The 18574-nt window shown below is 40.6% G+C and overlaps 1 protein-coding gene across 4 annotated transcripts in view; it reads left to right on the top strand.

Annotated features, from left to right (window-relative positions):
- Positions 1 to 18574, top strand: part of astn1 (astrotactin 1) — a 328361-nt gene that overhangs the window by 132556 nt on the left and 177231 nt on the right. For all 4 annotated transcript variants that reach the window (XM_076031556.1, XM_076031555.1, XM_076031553.1 and 1 more), the window contains 2 exons: positions 8719 to 8885; positions 14597 to 14791. In XM_076031556.1, coding sequence (XP_075887671.1) covers positions 8719 to 8885; positions 14597 to 14791 — 362 coding nt within the window. The remainder of the gene's footprint in view (positions 1 to 8718; positions 8886 to 14596; positions 14792 to 18574) is intronic.

Raw genomic sequence — 18574 nt, 5'->3', positions numbered from 1 at the left:
ACAAATACACGTCTGTTCATTTGTAAACGTTTACTTACACCTGGAAGTATGTGATACTATTTTATATGATTACTTCACATTTTATTTGAACAATCTCTGACCTGAGTTTGACTCTCAATTCTAACTTTAGTAATCCTGCCCCAAAAAAAACAACCTTATTTAGTAATTATAACGTCATTATCTATTCATTTTGTTTTGTTTTGTTTAAAAAAAAAAAGAAAAACATCTTTGTTCTTTACCTTCTCTCTTTGTAGTAAATAGCTAACGTTTGCTTGATGATTCCAATGGAAACCACTCCTGCACCACTGACCTCAGCAGTAAGTAAATGAAAAGACCTCAGGTCACAAAGTGGGTTTCTTCTTTCTAAGAGAGGTCTGCACTCACGACCCCTTCATCTGACCCCACGCAGCATCCGCATTAGCTATTTGCTCTGAGCTGTGGCGGATGCCGGAGGGGTTACAGGGTGTCCAGGCTCCTGCTCTCAGCTCGCTCGCTCGCCATAACATCAACATGAGGCCAGAGAGGGAGAGGAGCTGCACGCTGAGGGATGAGTTGACCTCTGACACGCGCCCCTTATCTCATCTCTGGAGTTCAGAAAGCGCTCTCGAGACAACTTTTTCGTCCATTTGGAAACATGAAAGGAATGGTAAAATATATCGGAATACTGTTTTAGGCTACAAAATCTAATTCCTCTAGTAGACCTCTGCAGAATAGATAAGTTTCCCTGTGAACTTGGCGTAAATGCTCCTGTGGGCTTCTCCCTCTGCAGTGTGGAGAAAAACCTTTTAAGTCTCTGGCAAATATATCACTCCGGCGCTCTATTTGATATATCAGTCAATTTGCCTTTTAATTCTCTGCGTGGACCTGACAGGCGCTATTTCCCTGTAGCTTGAAGGTATACTTGGCCTTAATAGAGTGCACATGCTTACACAAGTGTTACCTCAGAGAGTCATTTACTTGGCAATAGAGGAAAATGTTTTTCTGTTGTCGTTATTTGTTTGCCCCCAACAGACCTGCAATAAAATGTATAAGGCTGTGAATTGAGGATGCAGTCTGTAACTATTCTTCCCTTTAAAACCTAAATGAGGATGAGGGTGAGGGCCGATGGACCGAGTGAGTGTGCACTGCTTTCATTTAGAGCTACCGGGGCGGCAGGTCCTGCTCACTTTTGATGACAAACACATACGTATAAGCACACCACACACTTGGAACTCTTTTTTTTTTTTACTTGACAGCCAAGAAGGGCTCAGTATCTTATGTGAACCATCTGTTTTTTCTTCTGTTTTTAAGGCCAACAACGCCTGTGTGAAGACTAAGTAGTTTTTTTTTTTTTTTCCAATACCGAACTCCACTCACACCTGTCAGCTTTTGCGCAAGGCGTCTGTTTAATGTGTCCGGCAGTCTCTTTGTTGCCCTGCTGACGCCTCCCACCGGCACAGCACTGGTGCTAGACCAAAAGCACTGCCCGCAGTCACAGATCGCTTTGACGGCATTCACTTTGAAGGCAAATCCACCAAGAAATCAGCAGGAGACGGCCGGTCCCTCCTCTCCCGCTGGAGTTGCAGGGGTGACTGAGTGCTGCCTGAGCCTCAACCAAATGTTTAACACTGATTGAGTTCAGTCTGTGGATGGGAATCGCTCCTGCAGGACTGAGGACAATCCAATGAACAGACCCTATAGTCAGTGCACACACGAAGGGCCAGAAGAATCGATCCCACCTGAAATTTAATGCACCCTCAGCAACGGACTAACGTTTATTTTCAAGGAGTGGGCATTGGTAATAACTAAACTGCAACAAAGCAGTAAAATCAGACTCCCTCCACATTATGCTAAGAATGAAGCACCTGAGTTCTTGAAAAGTACAGTGAAGAGCCAAACGAGCTGGCGATCATGTGAGAATGCATTATTTTATTTATTTCAGGCTCAGCTGCGGTGGAAATAATCCAATCTGTATGGATGATGCCGTCTGTTATTGTTCCATTAGAGGCTTTGAACACAGTCCAGTGCGTTGCAATGACAAGTTGTGCTTCTCTTCATGCATCTGCCACTGTTTGCTGCCTTTGTTTTGTTCACCTTCAGCACAGTTCTGACATTTCAAGTGCAGTGTCTGATTAAGTCGGCGTCTTAATAATTGTTTTCGGAAAGGCTGCGGAGTCTTTGCAGTGTTTATAAAAACCTGCCTTAGATTTTGCAGTTGGAAGTCTTGGAAACTGTGTTTTTGTCAAATATTCTTAAAAAAAAAACAATCAACCTTTTTCTTAACCTGTAAAGTGTTAACTTTTCATAGCTCTCTCCGAGGTGCTTTCAAAGTACGGCAGCCAATGAACAACTTTGTGCTCTCCAGTGGTTGGATGATATAGATTGTCTAAGTTCACTTGAAAGATATCTCTACCATAAGAGTTTATCCCGGTGCAGCACTGGACTCGAACTAAGGTCTGAAAACCAAGTAAAAATTGAGACGTTTCAAAGATAACAGTCTTTCTTGAATGTTTACTGTTTACTGTTTATTGTCAATGAACGTGTGCAAACTTGATCAACTTCTCTTATTAGGGTCAATGAGTACACACTGTGGAGAGTCACACCTCCAGATATTATTTAATGTTAGTGTCAGTCCATCACCATCTTCAGCAACCTTCCCTCAACATAGGAAATCTTTAATAACTTGGTACCATGCTGGCACTTGTGCTGAGAGGTCATCTTTAAATGAAATAAAAGAGAAACATAAAAAATAAGATTTTCACAGGCAGATACACAAGACTGGGATGCTTTAAAAAACCCTAAAGCTTCTCCTGACCTTAAGAGGAAGATGAGGCATGAGCCACAAGAGAGATGTTATATATATGCATGTTACGTGTGTGTGTGTGTGTGTGTGTGTGTGTGTGTGTGTGTGTGTGTGTGGGGCAAGAGTTTAAGGCATTAAAGGTATCTTTGCAAATGAGATGCAGCAACAAGCAACCGTGTTATCAGTATATAGTATGATGCAATACAGGTACCACCGTATACCCAAAACCTTATGAAAAGCAAGTAAAGACTCATAACCAGGTTACGTACGTTCTGCTCCACCCTCCAGTGTGTTGTTTCCTTTGTCTTTGAATTTCATATCCATTCATATCCCAAGTCCTCGGCCAGTTTCCCTGTTGGATAAATTGGAAATTTCCATGTCTTATCCAACCGCTCTCACAGGGATTTGTTGCCTTTTGGCAAAGGCAAAGCGCTGATTCCCTTAAGCTTCAGAAGCACTGCAGGAATTTATCTCCATTAAGCAACAGGATTAAAAAGCATGGTGGTTCAAGGCTTTTTTTTTCCAATGCAGCTCTGCACTCCGGGCGTCTTCTTCCTACAGCGGTGCAGACGCTGCTCTTACTCACTGTCCAGTTATTTAATGGTGGAAGATAAATGGTGATTACTCTGGCTTCAAAGACCCCTTTGTTATTGTCAGTGGACAGTCATTATCCACTGACCTGTGCATCATTTGGCAATGAAAAATGCCTTGTTACAGTCACTTGCAGATATATACTGTAGCGCCCCGTACCATTTCTCAGTCATTTGTCACTGGTTAAGCCACAGACCATAACAAGATTAACTTAGCATACTGACCAACACCTCCTACTAATGGCATCCATTTATTCCCCCTCGCGTATGATCAACAATTCTTGAGCCTTCATGCAGACCTATAATGTCGCACCCAAGTGCCAAAGAGCCTGTTTCCAAATGGTTGACCTTCAGGAAAAAACAAAAAACAAAAAAAAACATCCACTTGATTAAAAGCTGTAAATTTTGAATGCATGAAAAATAGTTAAAAACCCAAATAAAAGATTAAAAATGTGTTTGTGTTAATGATGGTGATTGGTTTTCCACGGTCAACACAACAAACCCTTTTTATTGACGGCATTCAGCAAATAGATGAAAGCTTTTAAGCTTCAAAAGAAGTGTTTAGGGCAAACAGTAAAGCTTCTTTGAATTGTGAGTTGAAAGTCCCCTCTGCCACAAAGCTCAACAGCCCTAGTTGTTTACGTACAGACGTTACCGTTTATGAGCCTGAATGCCACACGTTAGATGACGCTTTTAGAATTATTTCTTCTACTGCAGCAATTCAGAGTTCTGGCAAAGGAAAATAATTATCAGGAGATTCCCTTTTTTTTTGTCAGCCATGCTGAGTATAAATGATCCACTTTTCAAAAGCGTTGACACAGTCCAAGCTAAGCAACTGGGAGTAATTTCTATCAACGTGCCCATTTTTTTCTTTCTTTAAAAGATTTGGTGACTCACTTTGCATTGTAATAATTTGCCCAGGATTATGAATCGGATTTGCCAAACTCGAGTGATAACAGTCGGCAGACAAATATCCCAGAGGATTTATATTCCTCATGATTATTACGCTGTAGACTGCTGGAAAATGGCCCTGAATTATCACTCTTCTGGCATGTCAGTAGCTTATTACAGCAGTCAATAACATGAGCTCACCGGGCTGGCAGGCTACGCTGCAGCGGACCATCGATGGAACGTTCCTCCAAGCCTTCCATTGCGTTTTAAGTCATTCCTTGACTGCACAGAGTTCCATTGATTTAAAGACTCCCTGCCACAGATGTTAGAAGATCCAGTGTCTCATGTGCCTTTTGCATCACAGGCAATAAATCATTTGTCACAACTACACCTCAGCAAGCGACAAAATCGATATCAGTTTATCATGGTGCAAGAGCAGAAACCGCTCTTTCAGCGTGTGTCAACGTTTTTGTGGGAGCTCAACCAACATACTTTCAGAAGGAATAATACTCAAGAACTACACCTAGCTGTACTTTTACCAGCATATACACTAGTATCATACAAACCAATACCAACTGATTTGATTGCCTTTGATGGTTTTGCATGTGTGTATACAGTCTTGTTTATTTTATTTTAGATATTTCATGGCAATGGTTTTATGTTGTCATTCTGTAAGATCTCCCTGCTAATTTGTCAGTGTAACTGCTGTTGATTTCGCTCGCACTCTTGAAATGAGCGCTGTGATGTCGATGATTTCACCTGGGTTTCATACTGCTCTTATTTTGATCCCAATTCTGATGAAGCCATCTGTACTATTAAACAATCCCATCCATACTGGTCATGCTCAGTGGGATTGACTACAGTGGGTTGAATAAATAAATAGCATGGTTGTGACCTCGAGGTGATCCAACCCCTGGTCCCCCACTCTCAACGTTTACGATCTACGCACACACGCTAAAATGTGTGGAGCCTTGAGTGTCCTGTTGTTGATTTGTAAGCTCAGATGAATGCTACGATTATGTGGGGAACGTATATGATGTGAAAACCTGTTTCAAACTAAACTTGCCAACATGTGACCAATGAAGAGAAGTCATCTGCTTCCTATTGATTAAGTCATTTTAAAATAGCTTGACATGGCATCATAACTCCCCATCCACTGTGCACTGGGGTAAATCATCCCAGCTTGTAAGAAACCAACTACTATTCAGCTTATATACTGTAGTGACCTAAAAAAAAAAAAAAAAAAAAAAGTTTCTTGGAATGCTGCTGGGTTCCTCTAACTCTACTGAGAATCCCCCCTGAGCCAAGGTCATCGTACAGCAGTGGCAGTAATAGAAAAGCAACAATATGTCACGCCCTGTATTCTGTTGGTCACAGTCAGATGGTCTCATATCTGCTAGAAATTGAAACGAAAAGTTGTGTCTGTGCTCCCGAACGGCCGTATCAGCCGTCTTTGAGTCTTTTATGCAAGTTTGATTTTTCTGTTGAGGTTGTCAGGATCAACAAATCAACCCTGATATTGACAAATAAGCAATGCTGGGGTTTGACCTACCCTCCATCCATCATTTTATCTCAACTCAACATCAAGTGTTGAGTCCATAAAGAAAATCAAAAAACTGGACCCAAGCTTATTTTCTGGAGTTTCTATTCAATAACATATAACACATACTGCCTTGTTTTGATTGAATGTTGTTTTGATTCTAATATCAATACATTAATCTAATAAGACCAATGTTATCGCTCGATTACCATCACCTCCCCTTAGCTGGCATTCTGCACTGAACGTTTGTGTTTTTAAATGGTACTTCAGCATTCATGTTCCTGAACATCAGGACTCATGGCTGCACTCAGCCAGCCATGAAAGGGTAATAATGTCATATTTCAGCTTGATCAAGGTTAACACAAAAGTTTAATAAATCCATAAATCAGTGGTGAAGTGGTAGCACTGCAGCTGGGCCTTCACCTCAGCCATCACCTGCAGCAAATAATCTCAGGGAATGATGACCTGAAAGCACTTAACTGCAATTATCCAGTTAATAATGACAAGTATGTCAATAATGGGGGTCAGGAACCTATGGCTCTTTTGATGACTGCAAATATAATTTTGTCTATTTTTTTTTTCTCCACAACAAGCAATCTGCTCAAAATAATCATGTATTACATAGATGTATGTAAATGTATGTACATAAATGTATTATGTTAAATTTCATGGACTTTTTCAAATAATATTTATGTTTCCTTTAATATTCCTGTGATTTTGGTCCAGAAAAACATAGGCCCTGAGGGTTTCCCCTGCCATAAATATGAAGCTGCATTTTTACGTCAGTCTATTGTCTAACATGTTTTGTTTTGTTTTTTTTGTTTTTTGCTTCAGTATATAATTTCATTCTTTTGAGAAGTGTTATTACTTCTACCTGTTTGCTCGGGAACTAAAAAACCAAAAAATGGTGCTAACAGCTGGATCAGGTGGGCTTTATTATCCAAATGAGCCAGCTGGATACAATAGGCCTAAATAATAAAACAGGCAGTTGCTCATTCCTCAGTGCTTAGAGGTAAACAGCTGTCTAGCTGCTGTTCTGGAGGTGACGCTCCCCTTGTTAAAATGCACTACATCAAAATTTCCTTTGAAGTAATTGCTGACCGAAAACGTAATGTGAATGTGATTTGACAGCTCTCCGCAGAGCTGCTTGGCACTCCCTGAACTGTCTGAGGAAGGGGGAGCGGGTTGAAGTCGGGTCTTCTCACCACTGCGCTCGCCACGTCAATGAGTGCATTTCAATTAAAATGATGTCTAAGACTGCGGAAGAAAAAGAAAAAACTCACAGGCTCCCTTTGTCATTTCCTCATCCTAATTTATGACAGGCCTCGCTGTTTTCCTCGATGCATTTTTCTCATCAAACGTGAAGACATGCAGTCCTCTATGGACGTGGTGGAAATTAAAAGTGCCAACGAGCAAATATCCTCATCCCTCTCTCCGGAACATGAATCATCTCAGGCGCTTGTATTTACACCAAACCATTTTATTTGCATCTTTCTTTTAACATTCCCTCACTGTTCCCTGCCTCTAGCGTGTAATCATCTGCTCCTGCCTTGCAGTGCCAGTCAAACTTCCTTTATCAGGTGCATGAATTCACAATGGTGGTGACTGATGATTAGGCACAAAGGGCCTGATTTATTTAGATCCCAGATGGCTTGCACACAAGATCGATTGCACACAAACAGATTGTGTGAGCTATTGGTTCCAGTGTGGCAGGTGATCTACATAAACTAACATTGAAATTAAATGAGAAAAGGTGCCAAAGTGGTGGAGCCAAGTCTCACTCTCTCTCTCTCTCTCTCTTCCCTCCACCATACATATATATATATATATATATATATATATATATATATATATATATATATATATATATATATGTATATGTGTATATATATATATATATATATATATATATATGTATATATATATACGTATATGTATATATAATATATAAATATATATATATATATATATATATATATATATATATATATGTATATGTATATATATAAATATACAATTTACATATATATATGTAAATTGTGTTAAATAAGTAAATAAGTATTTTCAAAGGTGCTAAATAATGAGAACGGCGGTTGCACCACGATGAGTTTCAGCTTTAATAGATCACATTGTGCACACTACATAATCAAATGCAATCTTCTCCAGCCCAATATTTGGCAATTTCTGTCATAGACGCTGGTATCCACATAGCCATTAAGGCTAACACGCTAATCGAACTGTGCTCTACTGTGACCAGTATCTACCAGTATTTGATAGATGCAACCCTCATTGCGCCCCCTTTATTTAGTAGGTCCATTCTGTCTTTAGCTACCATGTGCGACAACATTTGTACCTTGTTGCGGGCGCAAACCTTGAGTAAGTCTGCCCCACAGTCTTGCAGAGACAGTCGGCCTTGGTTAAAAACCACATGTCAAAGCCCTTTGCAATGCTGTGCTGGATTATCCTGTGTGGTAGTGTGATTTTCTCAAGAACATGTGTGTAAGCAGTGCCCCCAGTGAGCCCCACGCCCGTCCTATCACCCAGCACCAGCCATTCAACCTGGTGTCAGAGTCCAGAAATCCGTCTTCACTTTCTGTGCACTCGCTGATCTCTGCCACTGTATTGCAGTCCTTTGCTTCCCACTGAGTGCCATCACATGAGCAACATCTTATTTCAGAAATAGTGCTCGGTGTTCACATGCGCAGCACTAATCACAGTCAAAAGTCGACAGTTTACATTCTGTGCCGCAGATGTTACTGGGTCTGTTTACCTGTCCCATCTGGGATGGCAGTTATTGCAACAGCTTCTCTGCATTTCAGCAACTCTGAGAACGTCTCCCGTAGTGAAGGGAAAGGGAAAAAAATATCTGTAAGTGTCAGCAACAATGATTTTGAAAAACGTGTGCCCTTCCCCAGTGTCCTCCAGGGTTGAGTCCTATGAAGGACGGGACCGGGTGCTACGACCACCACATCGGCATCGACTGCTCCGACGGCTTCAATGGTGGATGTGAGCAGCTGTGTCTCCAGCAGCTGGCTCCTCTGGAGGATGACCCCACCCTCTACAACATCCAGATGTTCTGTGGGTAAGAGAGCACACTCCACACCACTTTCTATTTTTATTTCATGACTCTAATTGCTTTATTATTGTTTTTGTTTTTTTCAACCACATTGCGATGCGTCCTTGTCAGTCATGTGGCATCTGGTCAAGTGTGCCGATGAGACAAACTGTTGCCATTATATCAGAACTTAGAGGTTGTTGACTGGAGTTTTCAAATGAAGTATCTGGCCTGCAAAGCAGCATTGCAAAGCAAACACATTTGTTTTTAGACTTGTGGCTTGGAAAGATGTACATTTTCAGGATTTATTTTCCAATTATTTAAATTAATGTTCTATAATTAGATTTTGCACTCAGGGTCAAAGGGTCACTTGGAGCCTCTCCCAGCTGTCCTCAGGTGAAGGCATGGTGACACCCTGGACAAGTTGCCACTTCATCGCAGGGCAACGTAGAGACAAACAAACATCTGCACTCACACACACACCTATGGACACCTTAATGATGACCATTGTGGACTGTGTGAGGAACCTCAAGAACCCCTAGAAAATCCCGCGCAGACACGGGGAGAACATGCAAACTCCACAAAGTATTCCCAAAATCGAACCCACAACCTTCTTGCTGTGAGGCGATAGTGCTAACCATTGGCAGCCATTTGGCATAAATAAAACTAATAATCTTGAACTAGAGTAACAATGATTATCCAAATAATCCATCTGAGGAAGTGCAAAACTTTCAGAATGAATGTGAAATATGATTTCTCAGATTTAAAGCGTAGGTTCTAACACCCCCGTGACCCAGGCTGCAGCAGATGTGGTAATAGAAAATTTGTTGAGATGTAAAATGTAATAAAATGAATAAAAGTTATAAAGTTAAGTTTCTACAATAGATTGGTATAAAACCTTGAGAAAGTTTTTTTTTTTTTTTTTTTTTTTTTTTCCCCTTATGACTTATTTTGCTCCTTGTTACAGACATTCAAGGTCAATTCAATTCTCCTAATTGAACACATAGGCATCATTGTTAATCATTCTAGATGTTTTTTTGTTTTTTTGTTTTTTGCTCATCATTCCAGATGCTCCTAAAAAGTTGAACCTTACTTTGGTATCATGAAGTTTTGTTTGCAGCAAACTGAAACAGGATTAGATTAAACTCTACTTGCATACACATATTTAGAAAGCACTTAAAAAAACATTCAGTTGTCTTTTGTTAATATTGCTAAAAAAAAGAAAGAAAATGTTTTTTTCAATCATGCTCTCTGCCTTTATGGTGAGTGAACAGCGAGCCCCCAAGAATCCATTAAATACTAATTTTGCGAACATCTGTGACTTTGCGAGAGTTTAATTCCCTCCCAAATTGTGTGATTTAATAAAGAGCTCTACGCTGTGCAGAGGCACATTACAGTGTTTACTGCTTTTCTTCCCTAGTTAAAAGTGGAAAATTGGATCCACTGGAAAAATGGGTCCATGGGACACTGGTTTGAACCAAGCGGGGAAGAAAGAAAAGGGTAGAGGGTGAGAGGAGGGAGTTGTGGTTTATTTTGTGTTCACAGTCAGGGCTGATAGAAGCATTAGGTGGTAAATAAGTGAGCAATGGGGGCTGCTGTCACGTAGTTCATAGTGTTTTACTGTAACAGCAGCCAATAACTGTCCAAAAGCATCTTTAAAGTGGCAATACTCCATTTTTTCCACTGCTAGATAAGACATGGAAACCAAAACAAAGAGGCTTTTGCGCTCAGGCTCCTTCTGTGTTGGATGCAGGTCCGTCACTGATAGTCGTCCCCTTGGAAACGTGGCGTTCAGGTGTCAGAAGGCGACACTCCAGGTTCAAATCCAGCATCATTTTTTGAAGTGGCGGTGTGTTTGCCCACAGCAGAGGCTGCTGCTTCTTGCTATACTGGTTGGAGGGCAGCTGCTCCATTGGCCAGAGGTGGCAGACATCCACATGCACCACACCACACATACACACGACACATGCACCGATCTGACTTTGTGAACAAAAGTATAGAAAGGACTCAAAATCGCCAGAGAGGGAATTTCTTACGATAACAGCGATCATCTTTAAGGCGTGATGTACCTTTAACTCTTGGTCAGAACATTGTCTGTGAATGCAACATGATCCACCCACCACTGTCAAGAAGGCAGCGATACATAGATTACTGTCTTTTCAACTGTTCTTAACAGATGAAGTCCCTTGACCCAAGTGGAGGAGGATTAAAAAAAAAAAAAAAAAAAGAAAAAGTTTTTGTCCTACAAGTGTAGTGTAAAGATGTGCTTCCACTGTGCTAATGGTCTTATTTCACAAAAAAAATGTAAAGATATTCTGTGCCCGGCCGCTCCGGAGAAATATTTTCTCACCGGATTGATTGTCTGTTGCTGCCTTTATGAGAGTCTCTTGTATTTGGAGGAAATGGTTTCTTCTCTTGCTTGGGCCTTGGCGTACATAAAGAAGACGCCGACTGTTTTCAGCCAACTGCCGATTTAAAAACCGCCTCAATGCTCAACTGATATTTTCTGTTTTAACAAAAGGGGGGAAAGTTTGTTGACGGATTCCATAGCTGCTTTTGTGCTGAGCGCTTGCACACCATATGGAAATGTCCACAGGGGGCTGTTTTCTCGATTTTTAGATTTCACTGACGCCGACGTTTTTATTTTGAGAAAAAGCAAAAAAAAAGAAAGTTGTTCAGCTGGAGTTTATTTCATTCATCATGGTAGGTTTTTGGCCACACTGATGAAAACCTTTCTCCAAGACATGCTTTCATGCCTGCAGTGCCTCCAAACAGGCCAAGCACCTCACCAGCATAATTAAAGAATTCAAACAGTGATCAAGTCACCAAATGTAATCGATTTAAATGTTTTGCCCGTTAACATAATTCAGACCAGTGCGAAGGGGATTGGTTGACTACTGATTGCGCTTGAAAAGGGAAGTAATCAACTCCGCGAAGTCAATGAGCTGTGAGGTATTTGAGGTATTTAGAATATAGAAATATAACAATTCAAATGTAATCTGAAAAAAAAAACCTGTAGCTTGATTTTTAATTAAAATTAAAATATAATAAAGATGTTTGCTCTGTGTATGTCGTTTTCAGTTTTGACAAGGCTGAAAATGTTGGCTACAAGAGAATTAATTATCTTTTTGTCACTGAAATTCAACAGCTCAGCTTCTGTGTCAAAACATTGTCGATGTTAAGAGAGAACATGCAAAACAATGATTTCTTTTTTTTTTCTTACTCTCTTGCCTCGTGCTGTTAAGTTATTATTTCAAATGAATGCAAACACTAGCACAAAGCATTTTATACATTTTGTCAGGTTTTAGGTGTTTTGCGGTAATACAGTTTCTGAATAGGAATTCTGTAAAGAATGGATTTGATGATTGACAATATGACCATCTTGTTCCTGGAAAATCAACTTAACAAAACTGGGAAGGAAATGTGTTTGGCAGATTACTTCCCCGTGGTAACAATACTTTCTGGCAATAAATCGTCAACTGTTGCAAAGCCTGTTTATTTGTCTTTTAAATGGTGCCATATTTGTAAGTAAACATACTTGCTGTGGGAGTTGCAGAGCGGAGTGTGTGGGTTATGCCCATGAAAAACATCCAAGAGCATTTATTGCTAAGAAGAATTGCTACAGCATAGAAATCAAACACACATTTCTATCACATTTAGAAATGTGTGCGTGCTTGCTTCGTTGTTTTTTTGGTTTTTTTTTATGTGACATCGTTGGGGTGGTTTGGCAATCATTACATTGACTTTATACCGACTGAATTTTAGCTGTGCACAGCAAAAGTCGTGTGAGAGCCTCCCATGGGGGCTTTATTTTCACTTTTTGGTAGGAGACCCGCTGACAAGTCTTTCTTCTTGCTTGTTGCTTTTTAGACCTTTGACTAGAAAATGCACAGATGAAAACACAGCCCTGTGGGCCACCGGCAGAATCCGTTTTTAGCCTTAAAGGTCTTGAAAAAAAATCTACAAACAAAATCCTCCTCTGTGCGAAATGCATGAACTGTTTCTGTTTGAGTCGAGGCGAGCCAGCCCACCGTCTCCTCTGTCCTTTCTATAGGTGAAACAAGGATCTTGTTTCAGTTTGTGTAGCAGAAGTTTTTTTTTTTTTTATTCAATCGAAATAGAGCAACAAAAAAAGAGTGATTATGAATGAACTGAAAACCACTTTGTAATCCTCACTTCTCTTTACTGTCTGTTTGACAATCCTGACCCTCTTATGGCAGAATGGATTTCTGCTGTTATTATTTGAAGCTCGGTTCTCCTGCTGTAACTTCGTCAGATCCAGCTCTTGCTACACATTAAAGGTAACAGCAGACTCTTGCTAAGACTCCTGGACTAAAATTTACATGAGAGTGACGTTTGATAGAAGGAATCCACAAATGTTTTGGGAATATGTTTATTCTCCCTTTCTACTTGCTCTCTTTTATTTGACTTCTGTAAAGTGCCTTTGAGTGCCCAGTGCTACACAGACAGATTGTATCACCTTGGACTGACATTGCCCACCGCACATTCCTCCAACACATGGCCGGCCGGGCATCTCTGACCCAGCCCTGGCCGAAACAAAGCCAGAACACTTCAACCCTCTGCGTTCAGAGAGCTGAGTCTCCACTGTGGCAACGTCAAATCCACTCGGCAACAGTTTTCTAATTGAACGCATCGAGACGCCGATCGCTTCTGTCGTCTTTCTGCAGAAAGTCATGTTTCATTTCACTCTCTGCCAAGACGTTTTGTTGTTGTCACTTTGCACAGTGCAGATGTGGCTAATCCCTCCGTGGTCCCGCAGGAGCCCGGCATTAGCTTTGCGACATTTGGCATCCAGAAGAGAGCTTCTCTCAGTTTAAATCCTTTACAGATTATCTCCCCTTTTCCCCCTTTTTTTGTATTACGTTGCCATTTTCCTCCTCCTGGATTCCGTGCCTTCCATTGATTTCACTGAGTATATATTATGCACTGAGGCCCTGATTCTGGAAGATTGAACTCTAGGCACTTTTAGAATGAATTATTGCTTATAATCGACCACTGCCTTGTGTGCTCTTTCATTGGATGCTGCCAGCCACAGCAGCAATTTCCATAAACATGGGCTGGTTTTATTTCATGTTTAATGTTTTGTTTGAAACCTCATTTAAATGTGTTCATACTATTTAGTTGCAGATTGAAAGCCCGTTGCCTGGTGGTTTTTGAATGAGGTGTTTTTGGTTTGCGGCCGTTTTATTGGCCGCAGAAGCCGCGCAATCCTTTGGCAAACCAGAGGCGTCAAAAATCCATCAATACAAAAGAGTCTTTCAAGGATCCAGTATTTGAGATGAAGGGTGTTATGCCACCGGAATTGATTTTTATGGATTTAACACTGGTGAGTTGTGCACGCTTTAAGGCGTGGCAAACACTTTAAGACTGGAACTTTTAAATGAAATGCTTAAGATTAATTTACATTTACATTAAATTCTTTAGTTTTTTTATGCCTTCTGCTAGCTAACCCGTAACTACTATAACCAAGACATGAAGTTTGTTTAGTGGTTGCAAGAACTTTATTCGTGCTCTCACAAGTCTTTGTGAACAATAAGGAGCAAAAAAAAAAAGAAATAGAAACCACTAGACGAAGCAAAAAATAAATAAATGTAATCGCTGAGCTCTTTGGTCGCTGTAGTTTTCCCACATTTGAGATTATTAAAAAATAAAATGAATATATGAAAACAAAAGCATAGGAATGGAAAACTAAAGGTCTCGACCGTTTGTCACTTCAGGTGTATCGAAGACTACAAGCGTGGGCCAGATGGGAGGTCTTGCCTGCCGCTGTCTGAGGCCTGCACTGAGGGAATCGACTGTGTTGAGATTGCAGAGATCCCAGCAAACCAGACTGTGTTTGGAGACCTTTTCTACGGATACAACAACCACTCCAAAGAGAGCATGCCGGGGCAGATCCTCAAAGCCACCTTCAGGTATTCACACACTTTCAGTCTTCGGATTCCCAGCAACCAAAGCGTTTTTGATGCCTTTTGTCGCAATTTTCCATAATATTTGTTTATGGTCCAGGAAAGTGACGAAAACGTTAGAGCTGCATCAATAAGACTGCTCATTTCTACATGGTGTCATGTGGCACAAATCAAGATAACGCTGTTAATTCAGTTGGCAAGGAAAAGCAGAGCACATGAGCATTCTGCTGGGTCACAAATATGTACTGTATAAACGGCCATCAGAGGTACGTCTGATGTCTAACTGCAGTGCCTTCAAGGCTTGTCAGTTTCAAAATAAAATTGTGTCAAAATAAATAGTCCATTTATTATATTATTTCCTTGTTATCTCAGTCCAGGACTTTTTAAGTGCTGGAGATATAAACTACTGTTGTATAACTTCTGTAAATTGCCTCATAAAGCCTTTGTTTATCTGACCCGCAGACATCCAGTCTGTGCGGGACCTAAAAGAAAATAATGAAATTGCAGTGTCTATATAGCCATGCTACAAGGTGAACTTTTGTTCTTTCTCCAGGCATGTCTTTTTTTTATTGTTTGTGCAAGGAAACATCCTTATAGGCGTATGCAACTTTATTTTGGCACCTGGTGAACTGCTGCCTTTGCAGAAACTGTTAAACTGCTACATACCTCAAATGTGGGCAGTTGCCAACTAACAACAAACATTGTAGCAGCATCAAGAGAGTTTTCTTTTTTTTTTTAAATGACCTGACTGGAAACCTGGAAGTTGAGCTCTGTATGTTTATACTGAATCATATCAATGCTTGTGGAATTAGGAGACAGGGTCATTAAAATCATGGTCAGGTCCATGGTGAATGGATTTCACAATACCAGTTGTCATATGTTCAACACAGTTTCAACAGATTGCAGCTGTTAAAGGGTTAAAAGGTTATAGTCCCATTGATCATCATGTCCCAATGGATGCAAAGTGTGTCCTCCATCCCCTGAGCAACAGTGGTGTTGCGCTCTGGGATCTCTGGGTGATGTAACCCCTCTAACCCCAAGTACTGCAAGCATGGAGGCAGTTGGTACTATCTTTATTGCACTTGGTAGGACTCGACTCTGAACCGCACCCACAACTTCCCAAGGTAAACAAGCAACCACTTGACCAATTTGCTGGTAAACCATTTTGGTGGAATAAAATATTAATATTTGCGTGTTTTTTTTGTAGATGAATATGATTGTTACTAAGACGCGGTCTAAGCGCGGTCTAAGGTGTATGTGGAGCAAATATTTCCAGTTTTTCCAGGTAGATTTAATGACGGCTCTCTTAATTAAGAGGAGCTTCTCATTAAACAAAGCAGCTATTACAGGAAAATGATTTGCATTTTACTTTGAGAAAAAAATAAAGATCACAAAATTTTTTCAACACTTTATCAGAGAGACTCTTTTTTTTTCATTTTTATTATTATTTTAAGGCCAAGGAAGCCCAGGGAAATATGAAAGTTTCCTTATGATTTGTAGCCTAATATGGATTGTAAAGTGCTTTGAAGATGGTTAATGATGGCTGTCCGCATGCTGCAATCATTTCCGTTGAACTCGGGAAGCCAGTCGGTCAGCAGAGCCGTCTGCAGCCCGAGAATTTAATTTGGGGCCGTGCATGGATTCCACAGCCCGGAGGCTACTCACTCTCCCATCTCTGCAGGCGTCAAGGGAGAAGACTAGATTAAGCTGGAAGAGTTAATGACATGAAGAATCTAAACCTCAAATTCTCTGATCTCATTTGGCAGTGCTTTTGAATGTGGAGTGCGCTCTGAGACGGATGTAAAAATACCAAATGCTTCCTGTCCACATCAGGTGGTGGAAGAGGAGACTCATTTGGGAGGCATTCTTAATGCGGGGCATAATTATAGGAGAGTGCTGCAAGTGAATTAATACTGACCAGAAGCCAGAGTGTTGAAATAGTACCTAATAGACAGAGATGAATATTGAATGCGAAATTCAAATTCTAATATTTCTCTACATTCAGATCAGTAGGGCACTGAAGGCATTCAAGAGTTTATTAATATTATTATTATTATTATTATTATTGTTATTATTGTTATTATTATTATTATTAGTAGTAGTAGTAGTAGTAGTCGTAGTAGTAGTAGTAATAATACTAGTAGTAGTAGACAACACTTTATTACTTGCTGCATAGTACAGATAAAATCCTGCTTGTGGCCATCTGAAGTAAACAAGTTAAACATTTTAAAGGGCCAGTAGGAGCCTTTCATACCTGTCAGGTGTAGAATAATTGATAAACTGGGTATGTGAAGCTCTGGTGGTGTTTATTCTAAGGCTGAGCATCACATCACACCTCGTCTCTGTTGTGATTTTGTGCCCTTTCTAGCCTTTTATATACAAAGCCGGTCCAGCCATGCGTGCATGCTGGATGTGAATGTGTACACATTGCAACAGCTTCTCTCCCACTCAGAAGAGGTGAGAAGCCACCACCTCTGTGGTGAACATTGGCGCTTCCTTTTTCTGTAAAGTACATACAGTACATATCAATATGATGGGATACGCCCCCATCTGACGTGCTCTGTTGCTTTTTTTGTTGTAACATTGATGTACTCGTCAATAACCAGACGTTGTTAATGGGATATCAGTGGGTTTTATGTGGCTTCCGACAACCTTGAATGCAGGTTTTTTCTCTGTCAACCCCTCGGCCAGAACCAGAGACTCAACCTGTGTTTCAAGAAGCCCAAAAACTCCCACAACCCTGTGTGCAGACACCTTTCCCGGGAACACGCTCACCCTCTTAAAGAGACAGTAACACAACACCAGTAAAGAGTGAAACACGAGCTGGAACGCATTTCAAGAACATTACGTGATGTTATTTTCCTTTAAGCACTCGTCGCTGAGTAGTTCTTCCATTCACTTTGGACAGATCCAAAAAGGTCTAGTAGTAGTCCACAGTGGTGTCAAATTACTTTTTTTTTTTTTTTTTTTTTTTTAAGGAAACACTGTCATACATCCCAATTACTCAGAGACGGTGATGGGTAATAATCATTGAGAAGACGGGGACAAAGCTGGGGAACGACAGGACAGAGAGCTTTGTTCCCAGACAGCTCGGGAGCGGCACAAAGCATCTGTCGCCATCATTCAGTGGCGACAAACAGCCAGGTTTGTGTGTCACATCGTCCTCTGCGGAGGCTGGCTGTTGTTTTATTCCTTCCTCTGAGTGATCGGCACCATGTCTGCTTTGGCCATCCTGTTTCCCCAGCTGCCGTTATCAAGTCTGTCTTTATTTCCCTCTTTAAAACGCCCACGAACCATTAACTAAGTTCAATTTTGCGTCATTCAAAAAAAGGTTCCCTTTTGCAGAAAAAAAACAACAACCGTGATATGAGTTTATTCTATTTTATTTTATTTTATTTTTTAACCACTGATGTTTAATTTAGCACAGACATTTTTTTCCGTGATTTTTTATTTATTAGATGATCTGGAGTGAGAACAGAAAAAGGGAAGCAGCAAAGGGTTTTTGGATGCCAGAGAGCACATGTACACACACAAACACACACACGGTCATCCTCATATGAAAACCATAGTTGGCACCTGGTTTTTTGAGCATGTGAATGCTTCACATGGCTTAGGTGGGAGGATGGACTCCTCATCTCCTGAATAGTAGAGTCCTTTCAACCACAGACATGCACATGTAGGGAGGTGCTATAATTCTTTACTCCCAGTGTGGTTCCAATACAGTTTGTCTGTCAAGCTCAGCTACCCTGAAAATATCTGACGTTTTTTTTTTTTTTTGTTGTTGTTGTT

The sequence above is a fragment of the Nelusetta ayraudi genome, unplaced genomic scaffold, assembly GCF_046127955.1.
Source record: "Nelusetta ayraudi isolate G7.1 ecotype Tasmania unplaced genomic scaffold, CSIRO-AGI_Nayr_v1 ptg000033l, whole genome shotgun sequence".
Taxonomy (NCBI): Eukaryota; Metazoa; Chordata; class Actinopteri; order Tetraodontiformes; family Monacanthidae; genus Nelusetta; species Nelusetta ayraudi.
Note: the sequence above shows the minus strand (reverse complement) of the source record. Positions and strands in the feature narration are given on the sequence as shown.